At 46.0% G+C, this 20,923-nt stretch overlaps 1 protein-coding gene across 1 annotated transcript in view; it reads left to right on the top strand.

Annotated features, from left to right (window-relative positions):
- The first annotated feature begins 7,361 nt into the window (after window positions 1-7,361).
- The window catches only part of LOC140387434 (lactadherin-like), a 132,329-nt gene continuing 118,767 nt past the window's right edge, over window positions 7,362-20,923 (top strand). The window contains 1 exon segment of the mRNA XM_072470534.1: window positions 7,362-7,586. Within this exon segment, the coding sequence (XP_072326635.1) occupies window positions 7,514-7,586 (73 nt within the window). The 5' untranslated portion in view covers window positions 7,362-7,513.

Raw genomic sequence — 20,923 nt, 5'->3', positions numbered from 1 at the left:
CTGTCGGTCCTTAGCTCTCGCCTTTCATTGTCCTCGACAAAGGCTGTCAGTGGGTTGGAAAGCTTTTTAAGTCTCTCAAAGGCTTTGAGAATTTCTGTCTTCCTTTCCTGTCACTTCTCTGTAATTATCTGATTCTCTGAGTGGGTGTGAGGGTACGAACGAGGCAACACAAAACATCCTTCATGCAGGCTGGCATGCCTGCCATTCTTTTCTGGGCGGCACGGTAGCACAGTGGTTAGCACCGTTGCTTCACAGCGCCTGGGTCCCAGGTTCGATTCCTGGCTTGGGTCACTATCTGTGCGGAGTCTGCACGTTCTCCCCGTGTCTGCGTGGGTTTCCCCTGGGTGCTTCGGTTTCCTCCCACAAGTCCCGAAAGACGCGCTTGTTAAGTGAATTGGATATTCTGAATTCTCCCTCTGTGTACCCGAACAGGCGCCGGAATGTGACGACTAGGGGATTTTCACAGTAACTTCATTGCAGTAATAATGTAAGCCTACTTGTGACAATAATAAAGATTATTAGATTATTATTATTTTCTCGACTCCATCTTCCAACTGGAAGCAGCTTCCACAATAGGGCATTTACATTGCAGACTCATCCACTGTTTTCTCACCCACAACCTAATTGTAGCAACCTCGCCTGTGCATTGTTAAATGTAGAAACCTCGCCAGTGCCCTGGCTGAGATTAAATAATCAGAAACATGCGGCGTGTATGACCTACCGAGTCACCAGTTTAATCTCGGGGTTCGGGTCACATCGCAAAACACTCCAGCTCCACCCTCGCAGGTTATGATATAATCTAAGCTTTGTCCTTGCTGAAAATACACTGTAATAACCGCCTTCCAGCCATTGATTCTGCCATTTTCAACACAACTGAATGTTTCAGATGGCAGCTTTTTAACTGGTAAACAAAAACTGCAAAAACTAAAATCAAAATAATAAAGCTACGCATTATGATGAACATTATTCTGAGCCTTGCTCTATTCTCAAATTCCCCTGATATTTTTCACAAGTGAAAAACGGGAGCTTCAGTATTTGGGTTATGATAGGTTTTTGGTGAGTAAAGGAACCAACACTAGCTGTGGGGTTACTGGAAGTCAGTGCAGAAACTGACAGAAGTCATTACAGTGCATCTACCACAGTACTCAACCAGCTCTTATGTAAAGTGAGAAATAGCATCATCTGTGACTGGGTCCTCCAAATTCTCTTAGCTTTGATATGGTTGACCACACGATCCTCTGCCCTATCTCTGTCATCTCCTCCAGCCTCACAATCCCCAGAAACCTGCACGTCTTGGCAAACCTGGGCTTATATCCCTTCACCTGACAGTTGTGGCTTCAGCTACCTAGGTCCTAAACTCCGAAATTCCTTTCCTAAAATTCGGCCTCCCTCTGTCTTTCTCTCCTTTTTTGACAACTGATTTAAAACTTTGCCCTAGATTTTAGTCATCTGCCCTAACCTCTCCTCTTCAGACCGATGTTAATCTTTTCTCTGATTCCACTCCTGTGAAGCACCTTGGGGTTCCGTGATTCATAAATGTGAATTGTTGTTGCAGGAACTGACTGAGGCCCATTTCTTTACCATATAGATTTCAGAACATGGGGTTGTACTCGTAGAACCATAGGATTCCGACAGTGCAGAAAGAGGCCAATAGGCCCATCAAGTCTGCACTGACCCTCTGAAAGAGCACCCTATCTCGGTCCACTTACCCACCCTATCCCATCTAACCGGCATATCTTTGGACACCAAGGGGCAATTTAGCATGGCCAATCCACCTAACGTGCACACCTTTGGAGGAAACTGGAGCAATCCACGCAGACACAGAGAGAAAGTGCAAACTTCACACAGACAGTCACTCATGGCCAGAATTGAACATGGTCCCTGGCTCTGTGAGGCAGCAGTGCTAACTACTGTGCCACCGTCAATAGGATTTTATTAGTTGGTGTTTCGTGTCTCTCAGTGATTATGATTTATTGTGAAATGCATTGAAAACTCGTGTAAGTGAGGAAACACTGCTGAGTGGGCAAATTCAAGAGGAGGTAATTTGAGCCCAGTTAAGCAGTTGGCGATCTTATTGAAGCACAGACGGTTTTGAAAGGTCTTGACAGGATGGAATTATTTCTGTCAGACTGTTGTGCGTCTGAACTCTCTTCCCAAGAGAGCGGTGGAGGCAGGCTCATTGAATATATCTAAGAGTGAGTTAGATAGATGCTTGATTGACAAGGGAATCAAAGGGGGTTGGAAGGAAAGTGGAGTTGAGGCCACAATCAAATTTGTTCTGATCTTACTGAATGGTGGAGCAGGCTTGAGGGGCCGAATGGCCTACCCTTGCTCCTAATTTGTACATTCGTATGTGTACTCATTTTTCAAACATGAAGACTGGGCAAAGTAACCCTGGAAAGGCTTTTTTTAACTGTGTTTTTCTCAGATTTGTCTCCTCCTTGCCTGAAGATGGTGATTCTTGTTCAGGAAGAGTACAGGAGGCTACCCTCACCTTGGGGGTGAGAGGTCCCCAAAAATTCTATTTTGTCCCCTCAGACTGATAGAAAGTATAGCATCTACATCAGTTGGTATCAAACAACTCAGATTGGACATCTAATCATGGACATTCCTGGCCCAAATGGCTCTGGCCCATATGGCTCTGTACGACACCAGGTTGGCCATTACCAAGATTTAGATAGTGGAATTCCAGTTTAGGTCTGACTGAAGTAACTTTAAGACTCCAAATTTAGTATAATTTAGCATAATGTGCCAAAATACTAGCAAACGCACTCAGAAAAACTCACTACTTCTCTCTGTTAGAAGCTCCTAGTTTTCGAGGTATTTCTAGTTGTTACCTTGGCTGCTTGGATGAGTAGCGGCTAATTCAAGGGCTTTTGGTGGAACTCTCTGTCTAGAAACGTCTTATTGCTGATATAAAATCAGATTAAAACATGCCCGTCTCATCAAGTGACCTTGTACAAGTTCAAAGCCCTTTTCCAAAGATGGTGGCTGGTTATGTTAATTGTATATCTGGTATTGTGGGTTTTTAAAAACTTCCAATTAAGAGTCAATTTAGCGTGGCCAATCCACCTACCCTGCACATTTTTGGGTTGTGGGGGTGAGACCCATGCAAACACGGACAGAATGTGCAAACTCCACACGGACAATGACCCAGGGTCGGGATCGAGCCCAGGTCTTCGGCGCCGTGAGGCAGCAGTGCTAACCAGTATTGTGGATTTAACACCTTGAGAATTTGAATGACCCATTCAATTTGATACTACTCTTCTAGAATAGTCGCAGTAAATGGCATTTATTCAAGATCCATCCAGAATGTTCTTTTTGTTCCCTCTTGAGACAGCGGAGTGGTTTCAATCCACAAGAGAAGTCAGATGACCCACAAGCGGGCACATTTTGCAGCCTTTGGTGTTTAGTTTTAAAATGTAAAAATGAATTTGAAGTTCAGAATAGGGGTAGCAATGGTTAGCACTGCTGCCTCACGGCATTGAGGTCCCGGGTTCAATCCCGGCCCCGGGTCACTGTCGATGTGGAGTTTGCACATTCTCCCCGCCTATGCGTGGGTCTCGCCCCCACAACCCAAAAATGTGCAGGGTAGGTGGATTGCCGACGCTAAATTGCCCCTTAATTGGAAAAAAAATTATTGGTACTCTAAATTTATGAACGAAAAGGAAGTTCAGAATATGTCGGGTCGTGGTACCATGCATGGACAATCCAACATGTTGGTTTTCTGGGGATAAATCAGATCAACGCCTCACATGGCACATACTGAGATTCTGGAATGCCCTCCCGAAACCTCCCAGTCCCTTTTAAGGCAGTACACCTAGTAGTTAATCGTGAACTAAATCAATAAATGGTCACAGGAACCCAAACTGATAGATTTCACAGTATAAACGTGTTGAAATAGTTCTCCTGCATCCTTCCCACAGCATTAGTCACTAGTTTTACACCATACACTCAGGTTTTCCAAGGTGTGCTAAAATTCCATCCATCGAAATCAAAGTTTTATTGTTTTTTAAAAACAAAAAATTTAGAGTACCCAATTAATTTTTTTCCAATTAAGGGACAATTTAGTGTGGCCAATCCACCTACCCTGCACATCTTTGGGTTGTGGGGGCGAAACCCACACAAACACGGGGAGAATGTGCAAACTCCACACGGACAGTGACCCAGAGCCGGGATCGAACCTGGGACCTCGGCGCTGTGAGGCAGCAGGGCTAACCCACTGCGCCACCGTGCTGCCCTATCGAAATCAAAGTTACCGTAAATTTAGGCACTGAGTACAACAAAGAAGACAAGCTTCTTGATATCGCCTAAATGTATTTTTTTTAACCCACTGACATCAGTAAAACTTTACTTCTTGTCTTCTCATGCTATGATATTTTACACAACAGAATACTCATTTCATGAAAGCAATATGTGATTCATGTCATGTATATATTCCCAAGGTGTTCTTGTTACATTTCAGGCTGAGATAGGCATACCTTTGGTCTCTCAGGGAATCAAGGGACATGGCAATGGGCAAAGAGTGGAGTTGAAACCCACAATCAACCATCGGGCAGGATCTGGGGCCTCCATGCTCATGAAGGGGGGGTGGGCTGGTGAGGGGGGTATGAAGGGGCTGCAGAAAGGTTTATTTTTAAAAAAAATTAGAGTATCCAATTATTTTTTTCCAATTAAGGGGCAATTCTAGCTTGGCTATTCCACCTAATCTGCACATCTTTGGGTTGTGGGGGTGAGACCCACGCAAACACGGGGAGAATATGCAAACTTCACACCAACAGTGACCCAAAAGGAACTGGGATTGAACCCGGGCCCCCAGCGCCGTGAGGCAGCAGTGCTAACCACTGTGCCACTGTGCCACCCTCGGGGGAGGGGGGGCTGCAGAAGGATTGGGTGGATGTGAAGGGGGGCCTGAAAGGGTGGGGTGTAGAGATTGGGGCAGTCTTTCAAAATAGCACTCCGATCTGTGAGGTGCCGGACTTGTTGGTGAGTTCAGCTCCCCGGTGTGGAAGGGGGGGGTGCAATGAGCCCCCCAACTAGGGATCACCTGGAATGTTCGATGGTTAAATGGGCCAGTCAAGAGGGCATGTGTGTTGCGCATCTTAGGGGACTGAAGGCGGACGTGGTAATGAGGAAAGGCTGGGTCAGTCAGGCCTTTCACTCAGGTCTGGATTCAAAGACTAGAGGGGTCGCGATCCTGATCAATAAGCAGGTGGTGTTTGAGGCGGGTAGAATAGTTTTGGATGTGGGAGGTCGGTACATTATGGTCAGTGGGAAACTGGAGGGGGTGCAGGTGGTATTAGTAAATGTGTATGTGCCAAATTGGGATGATGTGGAGTTTATAAAGAGGATGCTGGGGAAGATACCGGACCTGGACTCGCAGAGGTTGGTCATGGGAGGGGACTTCAACACAGTTATTGACCCTGGCTTGGACCGGTCAAGCTCAAAAACGGGCAAGGTGCCAGCAATGGCAAGGAAACTAGGGGGGTTCATGGAGCAGATGGGGGGGGGGGGGGGGATGTGGATCCATGGAGATTTGGGCAGCCGAGGGTGAAGGAGTTCTCCTTCTACTCACACGTGCATAAAGTGTACTCCCGGATTGATTTCTTCATTTTGAGCAGGGCCTTACTGGCAGGGGTGGTGGACACGGGGTACTCGGCGATCACAATCTCAGACCATGCTCCGCACTGGGTTGACCTGCAGGTTAGTAAAGGCAGTAACCAGCGCCCGCACTGGAGGTTAGATGTGGGACTTTTGGTGGATGAAGGGGTGTGCGAGCGGCTGGGGAAATGTATTCAAAATTATCTGCAGGTCAATGACACGGGGGAAATTTCAGCAGCAATGGTGTGGGAAGCACTGAAGGCAGTGGTCAGAGGGGAGCTGATCTCGATATGGGTCCATAGGGAGAAGGTGGACAGGGCAGAAATGGACCGACTGGTTAAGGAGATACTACAGACCAATAGGAGGTATGCGGAGACCCCAGAAACAGGGCTTTTAAGGGAATGGCGGCGGCTACAGGCGGAGTTCGGCTAGTTAACCACAGGAAGGGCGGTGGAGCAGCTGAGAAAGACAAGGAGGGCGATCTATGAGTATGGGGAGAAGGCCAGCAGAATGCTTGCACAGCAGCTTAGAAAGAGGGAGGCAGCCAGGGAGATAGGGAAAGTAAATGAAGGAACCTGGTTGGAGATTCAGTAGGGGTGAATAAGGCGTTTAGGGATTTCTACAGTAGGCTGTATAGGTCGGAACCCCCTACGGGGCCAGAGGGGATGAGGCACTTCTTGGGGGTGCTGAATTTCCCCCTAGGTGTGACAGTAAAGATTATTATTAACCTGCAATGTTGTTAATAATAATAATCTTTATTAGTGTCACAAGCAGGCTTACATTAACACTACAAAGAAGTTACTGTGAAAATCCCCTAGTCGTCACACTCCGGCGCCTGTTCGGGTACACTGAGGGAGAATTCAGAATGCCCAATTCACCTAACAAACACTTCTTTTGGGACTTATATATTATAATTGTGTATATAAATGTATATAATAGCAAGGGAGATGGTGGCTTGGTGGTAATGTCACTGGACCAGTGACCCAGGCCCACCCTCTCGGGAACATGGCTTCAAACCCTGGCACCTGGCGAAATTTAAATTCAATTATTAAAACCAAGGATTGTAAAATAGTCTAACATCGATTGTTGTAAAATCCCATCAGATTCACTAACGTCCTTCAGAGAAGGAAATCCTTATCTGGTCTGGTCTACATGTGACTCCAGGACCACAATAATGTGGTTGACTCCGAAATGGCCGAGCAAGCCACCCAGTTCAAGGGCATCTAGGGGTGGGTGGCGAATGCTGGCCTTGCCAACGATGCCCAAGTCCCACGAAAGATCATAAAAAGAAAATCCGAAGCATCAATTTCAAAGTCGCTTGTCTAAACAAGTAATTATGGGGTGCCATTTCCCCCTCCACCCCCCCCCCCCAAAAAAAAACACATCGATCAAAAGATCCTGGGATCCCATGTAATGAAAACAGAATTTGATTCATAATGCAGGAGCCTTAATTATTTTTAATGAAATCATCTGTCGTGTTAAACATATATTATCTTAATAACAGGGCAGACAGAAGCAACACTTCGTGTGTGTGTGTGTGTGTCTGTGTGAGGTTGGGGGGGGGGGCGATTCATGGCAACCCCCCCCCCCCCCCGAACAAAAACAACAAGGTGGAAGGAAAAGTCACAAAAGTGAACAAATAGAGTTGCAGGCAGAGGAACCTCCCCCCCCCGCCCCCGGCCCCCTGCACTGTATCTGAGTGTAGCGTCCACTTTGACGCATCGGTTTGCTGCCTGGGGCAGTGTTTGCAAGTCAGGCAGATAATTGGATACACAGAGAGGCACGTGTCCTCTAATCTGCGATATCAGCTCCTGTCAGCTCCGGCTTCATTCTACCTTCCCCTTTACCGAACTCCTGTGGAGGAAGTAGCGCCTGAGAAGACAAGCAGAGAGAGAGAGAGAGAGCGAGGAAGATGCAGCCCCGCTACAAGCCGAAGTTTTGCTTTGCTTTCCTTCTCACTTGTACTTTCGCCCTGGGATCGAGTGGTAAGCAGCACTCTGCCAAACTTAAACAGAGAGGATTTCTTATTTCTCTCTCTCTCTCCCTGTCCCTTTTTACTGCTTCAGATTTCTGTTGAGTTCTTTCCTAGAATTAGCTCCCAGATAGGAGATATTTTACAGATATAATCTCGAGTAAAATCTGCCCCCCCCCCCCCCCCATAAACCACCCCTTTCCCTTTTTAATCCCATGTATTATTTATTCAGCCCAGTGAGATGAGATCATTTCTTTAAACTGGTAGAATGACTAGAAGCTGTTTAAAAATCTCAGCCCTGGTGAGAGTCACCTCTGCCAGTTCTTTTTTTAAAAAATTGCTTTACAGTTATTTCACAAGGAGTTGTGCTCAGTTCCAGGGAGATATAAACAAGTGGCTCACTGCAGCGAATTGAAACCCCGTTGCTGATTCGGATTTACAGGCTATATATAAAAAGTTAGGATAAGCCACATGTCATCTGGGAAGGACGATTCTCTTATAGCTCAGGTGAAGTGAATAGAAGTGTTTTCTTTCTCCAGTTTGCTTTGGGAGGACTTAAAGATGAATCAGGGGTTCTGACTAACAAGAACATATGGAATGATTCACTTCCTGGGAAATTATTGCCAGGTCTACTGACTTTATGTCACTGAGAGAGAGCAGGTCTGTTTTAACTTTGTGGGATTTGGGAATTTTTTCCGGTGTTTTGAGAATCACATTCCAGAATTTTTCTTCGTGTTTTGAAATTGACAAAGCAGTTAACCTTGCCCGCAATACACGAAGGGTGTTGCTATTTCTGAAAATGAGGATCTTTGGTTTAGTGACTTGGGTATAAATCACTTTCTGTTTCAAGATATGGGAGTCTGGAACCCTCACTTGTTGGGATTACATTCTGTACTTTCTGGGAGTTGTAAACTGGTGGTCTTGGCTATTGCCTCTGTAGCTAAACTAAGCTTCTTGGGTTTGACTATATTAAGTATTTGAACGGGCAGTGTTAAGATGTGCCTGTGATATAGGATGCAAGAATTTGTACGAAAGCTAAAGTGTGTCTTAATTAGGTGACATTGGTCCACAACAAGGTTAGGTGGGGTTGCAGGGATAAAGGGGATAGGGTGGAGGTGTGGGGCTTAAGTGGGGTATTCTTTCCAAGGGCCAGTGTAGACTCGATGGGCCGAATGGCCTCCTTCAGCAGTGTAAATTCTATGATCTATGAACAAAATCGTTATTTGCCAAAAGTGAAGAGAAGATGTAAATATTTTCGCAATTAATATTCAACCTGAAATAAATAATGTTGGGTATTTTCGTGGCATCTTTCGGAATCTCGGGCAATCCCAAAGTGCAATGAAGTGGTTTTGAACTGAAATTACTGTTGCAATGTAGGAATCGTAACAGTCAATTTGCCCACAGCAAGCTCCCACAAACAGCTATGTGATCAGACCTTCTATGTTAGTGATGTTGATTGACGGATACATATTGGCCAAAAGACTGGGCAGAACTCTCTAGGTCTTCAACATAGTGGCATGGAGTCTTAGAACATAGAACATTACAGCGCAGTACAGGCCCTTCGGCCCTCGATGTTGCGCCGACCTGTGAAACCACTCTAAAGCCCATCTACATTATTCCCTTATCGTCCATATGTCTATCCAATGACCATTTGAATGCCCTTAGTGTTGGCGAATCCACTACTGTTGCAGGCAGGGCATTCCACGCCCTTACTACTCTCTGAGTAAAGAACCTACATCTGTCCTATATCTATCTCTCCTTAATTTAAAGCTATATCCCCTCGTGCTAGACATCACCATCCGAGGTAAAAGGCTCTCACTGTCCACCCTATCCAATCCTCTGATCATCTTGTATGCCTCAATTAAGTCACCTCTTAACCTTCTTCTCTCTAACGAAAACAGCCTCAAGTCCCTCAGCCTTTCCTCATAAGATCTTCCCTCCATACCAGGCAACATTCTGGTAAATCTCCTCTGCACCTTTTCCAATGCTTCCACATCCTTCCTATAATGCGGCGACCAGAATTGCACGCAATACTCCAAATGCGGCCGCACCAGAGGTTTGTACAGCTGCAACATGACCTCATGGCTCCGAAACTCAATCCCTCTACCAATGAAAGCTAACACACCGTACGCCTTCTTAACAATCCTCTCAACCTGGGTGGCAACTTTCAGGGATCTATGTACATGGACACCGAGATCTCTCTGCTCATCCACACTGTCAAGAATCTTACCATTAGCCCAGTACTCTGTCTTCTTGTTATTCCTTCCAAAATGCATCACCTCACACTTTTCTGCATTAAACTCCATTCGCCACCTCTCAGCCCAGCGCTGCAGCTTATCTATGTCCCTCCGTAACTTGTAACATCCTTCCGCACTGTCCACAACTCCACCGACTTTAGTGTAATCTGCAAATTTACTCACCCACCCTTCTACGCCCTCCTGCAGGTCATTTATAAAAATGACAAACAGCAGTGGCCCCAAAACAGATCCTTGTGGTACACCACTAGTAACTGGACTCCAGACTGAACATTTCCCATTAACCACCACACTTTGTCTTCTTCCAGCTAGCCAATTTCTGATCCAAACTGCTAAATCACCCTGAATCCCATGCCTCCGTATTTTCTGTAGTAGCCTACCGTGGGGAACCTTATCAAACACTTTACTGGCTCGTGGAGCACACCACGAGATTGCATTTGAGTGTTAGCCTAATTGTGTTCAAGTCTCTGTAGTGAGTCTTGAACCTCTGACTTTGAGGTAAGAGTGCTGCTGACTTATGGCTGACACATCTCTATGAGATTGAAATCAGCCAATGTTTCTTCTGTCTTTTCCAAAGTAACAACTTTTGGAAAGTGGCTATATGTGAATCTCAACAAGGATATGTTCCCATGTAATATCTTTATTGGAGCAAAACACCCCAAAGTTTTTCACAAGGGAAAAGGGATGGGCTGTGGAGCTGGTTGTCAGACATCTACCAGTTGTTAAAAAGTTCCGTCCAGTGAAAAAATGGCCCAGGTCTTTTGGTCTCCGGATTGCCGGACACAGGATGAACATCTCACGTTGCACCTGGGGACCCCTCGGAGGTCCCAACACACTGGCTACATGATAACTGACCCATCGCCAACTCCCCCTCCCAATCTGACCTGACTAGTTCCCACCTGACCTGATTAGCCCCTGACCACCCATTTGCCAACTTACCTCACCCAGCTACCCATTTACACACCTACACATTCACCCACTTACTCACCTATTCAGTCATACACACACTGAGACATTTGGGAAACTATGCATACCTACCAGGAAACGGCAGCGAGGACTGTAGAAATGGGACATGGCTTGTCTTCCTCTGGCGATTTAGTGCTATGAGGAAGCAGTTACAGTGAATGTGCTGGGATCGGAAAACCCGGCCAGAAATGTGGAACTGTGTTATCGCACAGAAAAGTAGGGGTTAAGCGACAATCTGATGGTGATTTCTGCTCCTCAGATTTGGGCCATTATTTTCTCTTGATGCTTTAACTGTGAGATAAAAGCCTCCACGGGCAGTCTTTAAGGACACGATTGAAGGTGGGAAGAAGGCGGTGTGAGGGAGGGTTGAATTCTAGAAAAGGGGCCACGATTGCTAAAGCACCCGTTATGGTGGAAGAAATCTTGGGTAGATTATCATAGAATTTACAGTGCAGAAGGAGGCCATTCGGCCCATCGAGTCTGCACCGGCTCTTGGAAAGAGCACCCTACGCAAGGTCAACACCGCCAACCTAGTAACCCTACCCAACACTAAGGGCAATTTATCATGGCCAATCCACCTAACCTGCACATCTTTGGACTGTGGGAGGAAACCAGAGCACCCGGAGGAAACCCACGCACACACGGGGAGGATGTGCAGATTCCGCACAGACAGTGACCCAAGCAGGAATCGAACCTGGGACCCTGGAGCTGTGAAGCAATTGTGCTATCCACAATGCTACCGTGCTGCCCATGTAATATCTTTGGTAGGGTCAGAGAAGTGAGTATGGATGACAATCAGATTTGCAATGCTCCCCAAGTATTTAATAGCCTCCTGATATTAACCATCTGGGCTCCCAAATGAAAAGTAGGGTATGGCAGTGCAATTGTTTCCATTGCACTTGATCTCAGCAAGGCATTGTGACCTGGAAAAGATATTGGGAGTGAGTAAGAAAGCAAAAATGTTGGGCAGCACTGTGGTGCAGTGGTTATTGTTGGTGTGGAGTTTACGCATTCTCCCCGTGTCTGCATGGGTCTTACCCCCACAACCCAAAGATGTGCAGGGTAGGTGGATTAGCCATGCTAAATTGCCCCTTGATTGTAAAAATAAGAATTGAGTACTTAAAATTTTTTTTAAAAAAAGAAAGCAAAAATGTAATCACAGTATTTTGATTTAAATCATGACTAATTACAGTAAATGTATTGAAATACGCACTATTAAGCTACTACCTGATAGCTTATACAACAAAAAGGATTCTTGAGGATGAAATGGTGACACATGGAGTGGGAGAATTGGTTCACTAGTTACTTTGGCCGAGTGATGAAGTGTGCAACTTCACTTGGCTCTTTTGAGTTTCCCCTTGTGTGTTGTAATGGCTGTGTGAAGAATCACTAGCATTCTGCCTCAGTGGTGCCTTGTGATGTGCCATCAAGCCAGTGAGTAACATAGAAAGGATATTTAACATGTAACCTGGATCACAAAGTAGATGTTCGCTTTATGTTCAGCAGTCAAAAGAACAAAAAGATAGAATTCGGCTAGGGCGTTGGGTAGATGACTGCGTGGTTTTGAGAAGTAATTTTGCTGCATAAGCTTTTCTTGTAATGTTTCAGCTTACTTTATATGCTGACACACTTCAGGTCAAGTTAGAAGGGAAGTTAGATCATGGACCTGTAATCATTTAATTGAAAACCTCCATCCAGATATACCTCAAAGGGTTTTTTTCCCCTAGAAACCTTCCAGAAACAAGTAGAACAAAATCTGCTGTTATCATAACATGAAACTAAACCAGGAACTACATGTGAGGTGTGTTTAAAGGAAATCTAAGCATCAGTAGGACAGAATCCTTAAGGGGCCAGATTTTTAACTCTACGTAAGTAAATAGGGTTTGAGTAAGTTTGGACTCTGACAGAATTCAATATTCCACATTATCACTGTTTCTCACTTTGATTGTCATCTTTAACACGATGTTTAAATCTTTGAGATATTCATTTAATGTATCTGCAGGTAACACAAGGTGTAAGTGTGAACAGCATGTATAATAACACAAAAGATCTTCATAAACAATTTTATGTGAGAGAAGCTGTGTGGCTACAATGCTGTTGTCTGGGTGTGTGTTTATTTTCTCTCTCACAGAACTATCATCCTCCCCACCCAAAGCTATTACATCATGGAACAAAAACAAAGACAAGGGAATCTGCTGCATCAGTGACGCGCAAGGTCCCATGATGGATGGCGGTTCCTGCTCTTGATGTCTGGAATTGGGAAAACCAGCCCAGTTGCCCTGGCAACCCTCTCTCCCCTGTGATAGTTAAGAAAACAATTAATTACAGGGTAATATATGGGTCACTTCATAATGAATGTACAATGGGTATGTGCCATAGAATCCCTACAGTGCAGAGAAGGACACCATTTAGCCCATCGTGTCTGCACTGACCCTCCAAAAGCGCACTCTATCTAGGCCCAATCCACTGCTCTATCCTTGTAACCCCATCTAATCTTTACACACTTTGGGGGCAATTTAGCACAGCCAATCCACCTAACCATGTTGTATGGTGGAATATGCAATCCAGAAGTTCAGACTGCCTTTCAGTTATGCTGTACTGATAGGATAATGGGCGATGATTCTGTTTGCTTCAGAATACACCATGGTAACGGATTGCATTTTCTGACAAATGGAATTTACCCAAACTCTTAGCTGCTTCAGGACCAAAAGCGCAGTAGACCTCAAAGTGAGATTGTGTCCAGCCTTAAAAGAGAAATTATTAAAACTGTTAGCTGTAAATTTAAAAAAGACTTTCATTTGTATGACAAATGATCAGGTCTCACAGAACTGCATTAATGTGCTTCACATAGAATGAGTTATTCTGAAATGCAATCATCGTCAGCTGATGCAGAGTTCATTTTGCACACTGCAAAATCGCACCAACAGCAACAATATCCGTTTTTGCATAGACTAGGGGAGGAATGTTGGCTAAGACACTCGAGAACCTCCGCCTCGCCCTCTTCTTCAAATAGTGCTGCATGGGATCTTTGACACCTATCAGAGCAGACAGAACTACACAGTTTAACCTCTTATCCCAGGGAAGGCAGTGTAGTAATGCAGCATTCCCTCAGTTCTGCACAAAGAACAAGAACAAAGAACAATACAGCACAGGAACAGGCCCTTCGGCCCTCCAAGCCTGGACCGGACATGATACCAACCTTTGGCAAAACCCCTCAGCACTTCCTTGTGCCGTATCCCTCTATACCCATCCTATCCATGTGTTTGTCAAGATGCCTTTTGAACATTGTTAATGTATCTGCTTCCACAATCTCCCTTGGCAATGCGTTCCAGGCACTCATCACCCTCAGCATAAAAAACCTGCCTCGCGCATCTCCTCTAAATTTTCCCCCTCGGACCTTAAACCTATGCCCCCTGGTGACTGACCCCTCCACCATGGGAAAGAGTGCCTGCCCATCCACTCTATCCATGCCCCTCGTAAACTTGTAGACCTCTATCAGGTCACCTCTCAATCTCCATCTTTCTTATGAAAACAGTCCCAAGTTTATTCAGCCTCGCCACATAGCTCACACCCTCCACACCAGGCAACATCCTGGTAAACCTCCTCTGCACCCGCTCCAAGGCCTCCACATCCTTCAGGTAGTGCGGCGACCAGAATTGTGCGCAATATTCCAAATACGGCCTTACCAAGGTTCTATACAACTGTAGCATGACTTGCCAGTTTTTATACATGGTGCCCCGTCCAATGAAGGCAAGCATTCCGTATGCTTTCCTGACCACCGTGTCCACTTTTGTTGCCACCTTCAAAGAGTATGAACCTCTACGCACAGATCTCTCTGACTTTCTATATTCCTCAGAGTTTTGCGATTTACGATATATTTTCCTTCTGTGTTAGACCTACCAAAACACATTACCTCACATTTGTCCGGATTAAACTCCATTTGCAATTTCTCTGCCCAAGTCTCCAACCTATCTAAGTCCTGTTGTATTTTCTGACAACCCTCAACACTATCTGCCACTCCACCAACCTTGGTGTCATCCGCGAACTTACTAATCAGACCAGCTATATTTTCCTCTAAATCGTTTATGTACACTACAAACAACACAGGCTCCAGCACCGATCCCTGTGGAACACCACGAGTCACAACCTTCCATTCAGAAAATCACCCTGCTACTGCTATCCTTTGTCTTCTGTGACCGAGCCAGTTCTGTATCCATCTTACCACCTCATCTCTGATCCCATGTGACTTCACCTTTTGTACCAGCCTGCCGCGAAAAACAATGAGTGTTTAGGCTAGGTTATGAATTCAAGTCCTGGAGTGGGGCTGGACAAATATTTTTTAAACTTCAGAGTACCCAATTATTTATTTTCCAGTTAAGGGGCAATTTAGCGTGGCCCATCCACCTTACCTGCACACCTTTGGGTTGTCGGGATAAAACCCACGCAAATACAGGGAGAATGTGGAAACTCCACACAGACAGTGACCCAGAGCAGGGATCGAACCCGAATCCTCAGTGCCGTAGGCAGCAGTGCTAACCACTGCACAACCGTGCTGTCCCTCGGGCTGGACAAATATTGTTAAAAACCTAGATGTAAACATTTAGGGGGTCAAAAGTTTTTTCATTTCCAAACTATAAAATTTCAGCTGCAATGCTTCATTGTCAGTCCTGGCGAAGGACTGGATATGAAAGTTTAACTCATATTAATGGGTGGTAGAAACTTGCTGAATGTTAGAGGCATTCTCCATACAGCACTATAGCAGAAGACTGTCAAAGACAGATGCAGCCCGGGATGCCGAGATTTGATTTGGTCACCAGCTAGTTATAATGTAGTATTATTAGCATTGGATGACAACAGTAGAACTGACATTCTAACCTGTTTATCACTTGGCTCTGCTCCCAGCTCGATGTTATTGAAAGATGCAAAACGAATTAGCATTTTGATTGGAGCTATTTTTCATGTTTCCTTCTCTGCCCAGGAGAGTGAATGGCTACGTTTTTAGTGGCTGGGTGGCATCTATTATTTCACGGAAAAATAATATTCTGTCTCGGTCTGATTTGCAGTTTAAAAAGAAGTGAAGCCATTGTTGGCTTGGCTGTCAGCCTGTGGTACTCCTGTTAGAAAGTTTCCTAATAATAATTGGCAACTGAAGGATGATTTGTGAGTCAAAGCTGCTGGGAATCTAAAATAGAACCTGAGAATGCTGGAAACACCCCACTGCTTGGCCACAATCTGAAATGAGAAGAAGGAGGTGAGTGTTCTGGGTGGCGTGTTTCATCAAAAATGAAGCATCCATTTTCTGTGAGCCAACACTGTGATGGTCGAGAGACCATTCGACTGCACGTGGCATTTTAGCCAAAGCTAGCCATATCCTTTCCTTAGCAAACACTTCCGAGCAGGAGCACTGAGCCACAAGTGATACGATACAGATGGTATTTTTGAAATGTGCTCATCTGCAAAAAAGAAAGAAAAACGTAATCAATAACACTGCCATATTTAAACACAAGGAATCTTTTGCTGAAGGTGGTTTTGACCAATGTGAAGATAATATTTTTGAAAAACATCCTTTTGCTGATGTTCAGGAATGTATAATAATCGTATTATGTGCTTAAATGAAAAGCAACAAATTACAAGGATGGTTTGTCCAAAATATTATCTTGAGCCTGATCTGCACTATAATTACATGAACTGTTTGCTAAAAATGAATTAAACTTTAGAAAATTGTATGGATAAAAATATATGGTGGTGAGTAAATTGATGCAATGTGTTCCGAGCTGTATTTTTGGCTTAATTGCTCTGCAATCCACTTTTTACAGCAGAATCTGTAAAACAAAGACTTGGGTGATCCGCCCCCCCCCCCACCCCCCCCTCTAATTTTCCTCTTCCCCCTTTTCCCCTTCCTGGTGGTGTTGCCAGGGTCTGGTTGAAAAGGTGCCAATTGGCCTACGATAACTCTGCCAAGAGCCCATTCTTCATGCCTGCGTCTAGTTCTGCCTCAGCCAACATTCAGATGCACACTTTGCACCTGGAGTCACTAAACAAGAGAACGTGGCTAGAAAATCTACAGCCGTCGGAATTCTCTGTTAACGCCGGCAGCACACCTTGCCCGTGGGGTTCCCCAGCGGTGTCGGGTGGCTTCAGTGGGAAATCCGTTTGACAAGTGACAGGGGTAGAGAATCCCACCACCAGCAAAGGGCGCACTGCTGGGGGTGGGGGAATGGAGAATATAGCTTAGAATCCCTGCAGTGCAGAAGGAGGCCATTCGGCCCATCAAACCTGCACCGACTCTGAAAGAGCATGCTACCTAGGCCCACTGCTTCGGCCTATCCCCTTAACCCCACCTGACCTTTGGGCACCAAGGAACAATTTAGCATGGCCAATCCACCTGACTTGCGCATCATTGGACTGCAACACCATGTCCCCTGAATGACGTTGAAACATCTCAGTATAGAATTGTACATGTAGCCTACAATCAATCAATGTGCCCACCCAATGAAGAGGAGCCACCAACAAAGCTAGTAGAATATGGAACCACATCGATGTATCAAAAGAAGCTGTCAACAAATTGTATGGTGTTTTAGTCAGACTGCACCTTGAGTGCCCTGTCTAGCTCTGGTCACTGAAACATAAGGGAGAATACAGACACTGCTGTCAAAACAAAGAAGAACCACAAGACTAACCGCTAGTCTTTAAAGGTTTGAATTATATGAGGAAAGGCTAGAGAAAATTTGGCTTTTCGTAGCTGAGGTAGGTGTCAGAGAATTGATCTTAAAAGGTTATGTAAAACCATAAATCTTATGGAAAAAGTAACAGGAAAATCGATTTTTTAAGTTCCAAAATTAAGACCAGGGATCACGGGTTCAAATAATTAGTGAAATGTAAAGTATTTTCTTTTATAAATTTAGAGTACCCAATTCATTTTTTTCAATTAAGGGGCAATTTAGTGTGGCCAATCCACCTACCCTGCACATCTTTGGGTTGTGGGGGCGAAACCCACGCAAACACGGGGAGAATGTGCAAACTCCATACGGACAGTGAACCGGGATCGAACCCAGGACCCCGGCGCCGTGAGGCAGTCGTGCTAACCACTGCGCCACTGTGCTGCCCGTGAAATGTAAAGTTAGGACTAGTATCTGGAAGCTTTTCTTCCCAAAGGGAGCAATTAATACAAGGAACTGGTAGTGGATGCAAAACTATTGGAATCCTTTGAGAAATTGTAATTACTGAGAACACCTAAGTGGGGGATTTTGTGGTTATCCTGGATGAATGCATGAAGGTGAGTGGGTGGCTTTCCTCCAATGTATCATGTGATCCTATAAATGCTGACTGATCTTCCTCCTTCTGGGGTCAGAGTGCCCCCCCCCCCCCGTGCCCTCAACTGAGATTAATTAGCACAGGGTAGATTACGTTGTTTCCCCTGGCTTGGGGATCTAGAACAGGGGAGGTGCGCACAGTATAAGGATGAAGGGCCAATTATTTAGGACTACGATGAGGTAACATTTCTTCACTCAAAGGGTTGTGAATCTTTTGGAATTCTCCACTCCAGAATGATGTGGATGCTTCATGATTGAATATATTTAAGAACTGAGGTAGACAGACTGGTCTCTCGTGGAACCAAGGGATATTAAGGGGGTGAGAAACTGGGAGTTGAAACCCCAAATCAACCTTGATCGCATTGAGCGGCAGAACAGGCTCGACAGACCCTATGATCGACTCTTGTTCCTATTTCTTGTGTTTCTGTTCTTAGAACTGGGGCGAAATTCTCCCGAAACGGCGCGATGTCCATCGACCGGCGCCAATCAGACGGGCATCGCGCCGCCCCAAAGGTGCGGAATGCTCCGCATCTTTGGGGGCCGAGCCGCAACATTGAGGGGCTAGGCCGACGCCGGAGGAATTTCCATCCCGCCAGCTGGCGGAAACGGCCTTTGTTGCCCCGCCAGCTGGCGTGGAAATGACATCCCCGGGCGGCGCATGCGTCAGCGGCTGCCGACAGTTTCCCGCGCATGCGCAGTGGGGAGAGTCTCTTCCGCCTCCGCCATGGTGGAGGCCGTGGCGGAGGCGGAAGGGAAAGAGTGCCCCCACGGCACAGGCCCGCCCGCGGATCGGTGGGCCCTGATCGCAGGCCAGGCCACCGTGGGGGCACCCCCCGGGGCCAGATCGCCCCGTGCCCCCCCCCCCCCAGGACCCCGGAGCCCGCCCACGCCGCCTTGTCCCGCCGTTCAAAAGGTGGTTTAATCCACGCCGGCGGGACAGGCAATTTATCGGCAGGACTTCGGCCCATCCGGGCCGGAGAAACGAGCGGGGGGGGCCCGCCAACCGGCGCGGCCTGATTCCTGCCCCCGCCGAATATCCGGTACTGGAGACTTCGGCAACCGGCGGGGGCGGGATTCACGGCAGCCCCCAGCGATTCTCCAACCTGGCGGGGGGGGGGGGGTCGGAGAATGACGCCCCTGGACTCTTGCTGAATTTCCAACAATCAAAGTCAATTCTTTATTTTTAGTTTATTTTTATACACCTGAGCAGATTTTAAGCAAACATCTCCCTGTGCTGTCGCTCTACAATAATGTGGCAGTAACGTTGGAATTGTACTAACTGTCCCTGTTCTGTTCCTCAAATGAGGTGTGAAGGTGTTAGCTTTGCCTGTGACTCCTTCATGAATTGTTGGAAATCCCGTCTACTCCCACTTCCTCCTGTTTCTCCTTTATGTTTTCTGCTGTGTTTATGAATTCGCCTGAAGTAAACACATTTACAAACCGTATCTGGGTGGGTCTCACCCCCACAACCCAAAGTTGTGCAGGGTAGGTGGATTGGCCACGCTAAATTGCCCCTTAATTGGGGAAAAAAAAGAATTGGGTACTCTAAATTTATTTAAAAGAAACAAACAGTATGCTTCCAAATAAGTTAAAACTAATGCAGATAAAAATATATATATCTATGTCCAGTGCTATATGTGGCATATACATGTTGGGAACAATCTTGAATACAACAGTATGTGGAGATGCTGGCGTTGGACTGGGGTGAGCACAGTAAGAAGTCTTACAACACCAGATTAAAGTCCCACAGGTTTGTTTCAAATCACTAGCTTTCGGAGCACTGCTCCTTCCTCAGGTGAATGCGAGGAAGGAGCAGTGCTCCGAAAGCTAGTGATTTGAAATAAACCTGTTGGACTTTAACCTGGTGTTGTAAGACTTCTTATCGAATACAACAGGTATGGCACTGCCAGCACACTGTTCTGTCCTCCCCTGACATTAGGTTAATCTTTGTACAAAGTCAGAAGTTTCCCCAATGGCACATAGTTGCTGTTTTCCCATCTGGCTGTTGCTTTGCAGTGAATGTGTTGGTATTTGGAGCAAGTCCATCTACCAGCACATACTCTGGCAGCAATGTTTTTCTTCTACCTCTGTGTTTTCAGTGATCTGATCTTCAGAGTACTCAACCAGTAAAAGTTTATTTTGGGACAGCCTAAATAGCTCCAGATCATGTATCAATATAAGGTCGTGAGGAAGGAGTCTGGTGGTAGCTCCAGCAGACAAATCCTTTGGCTGAACGTGCAATCCATTTGCATTTACAGAGCTCATGGTACATAGAACATAGAATTTACAGTGCAGAAGGAGGCCATTCGGCCCATCCGAGTCTGCACCCGCCCTTGGAAAGAGCACCTCACTTAAGCCCCACAGCTCCACCCTATCCCCGTAACCCAGTAACCCCACCTAACCTTTTTGGACACTAAGGGCAATTTAGCATGGCCAATCCACCTAACCTGCACATCTTTGGAATGTGAGAGGAAACCAAAGCAACCGGCGGAAACCCACGCACACACGGGGAGAACATGCAGACTCCGCGCAGTGACCCAAGCCAGGAATCGAATCTGGGACCGTGGCGCTGTGAAGCAATTGTGCTAACCACTGTGCTACCATGCTGCCCTACATTGTTACTTGCCTTCCTCAACTACTGTGGATTGCAGTTAATCACAGATGTATCAGGCAGCACGGTGGCACAGTGGTTAGCCTGCTGCCTCCAGGCGCTGAGGTCCCAGGTTCGATACCGGCTCTGGGTCACTGTCCGTGTGGAGTTTGCACATTCTCTCCGTGTTTGCATGGGTTTTGCCCCCCACAACCCAAAGATGTGC

This window comes from Scyliorhinus torazame, chromosome 12, assembly GCF_047496885.1.
Source record: "Scyliorhinus torazame isolate Kashiwa2021f chromosome 12, sScyTor2.1, whole genome shotgun sequence".
NCBI lineage: Eukaryota > Metazoa > Chordata > Chondrichthyes > Carcharhiniformes > Scyliorhinidae > Scyliorhinus > Scyliorhinus torazame.
Note: the sequence above shows the minus strand (reverse complement) of the source record. Positions and strands in the feature narration are given on the sequence as shown.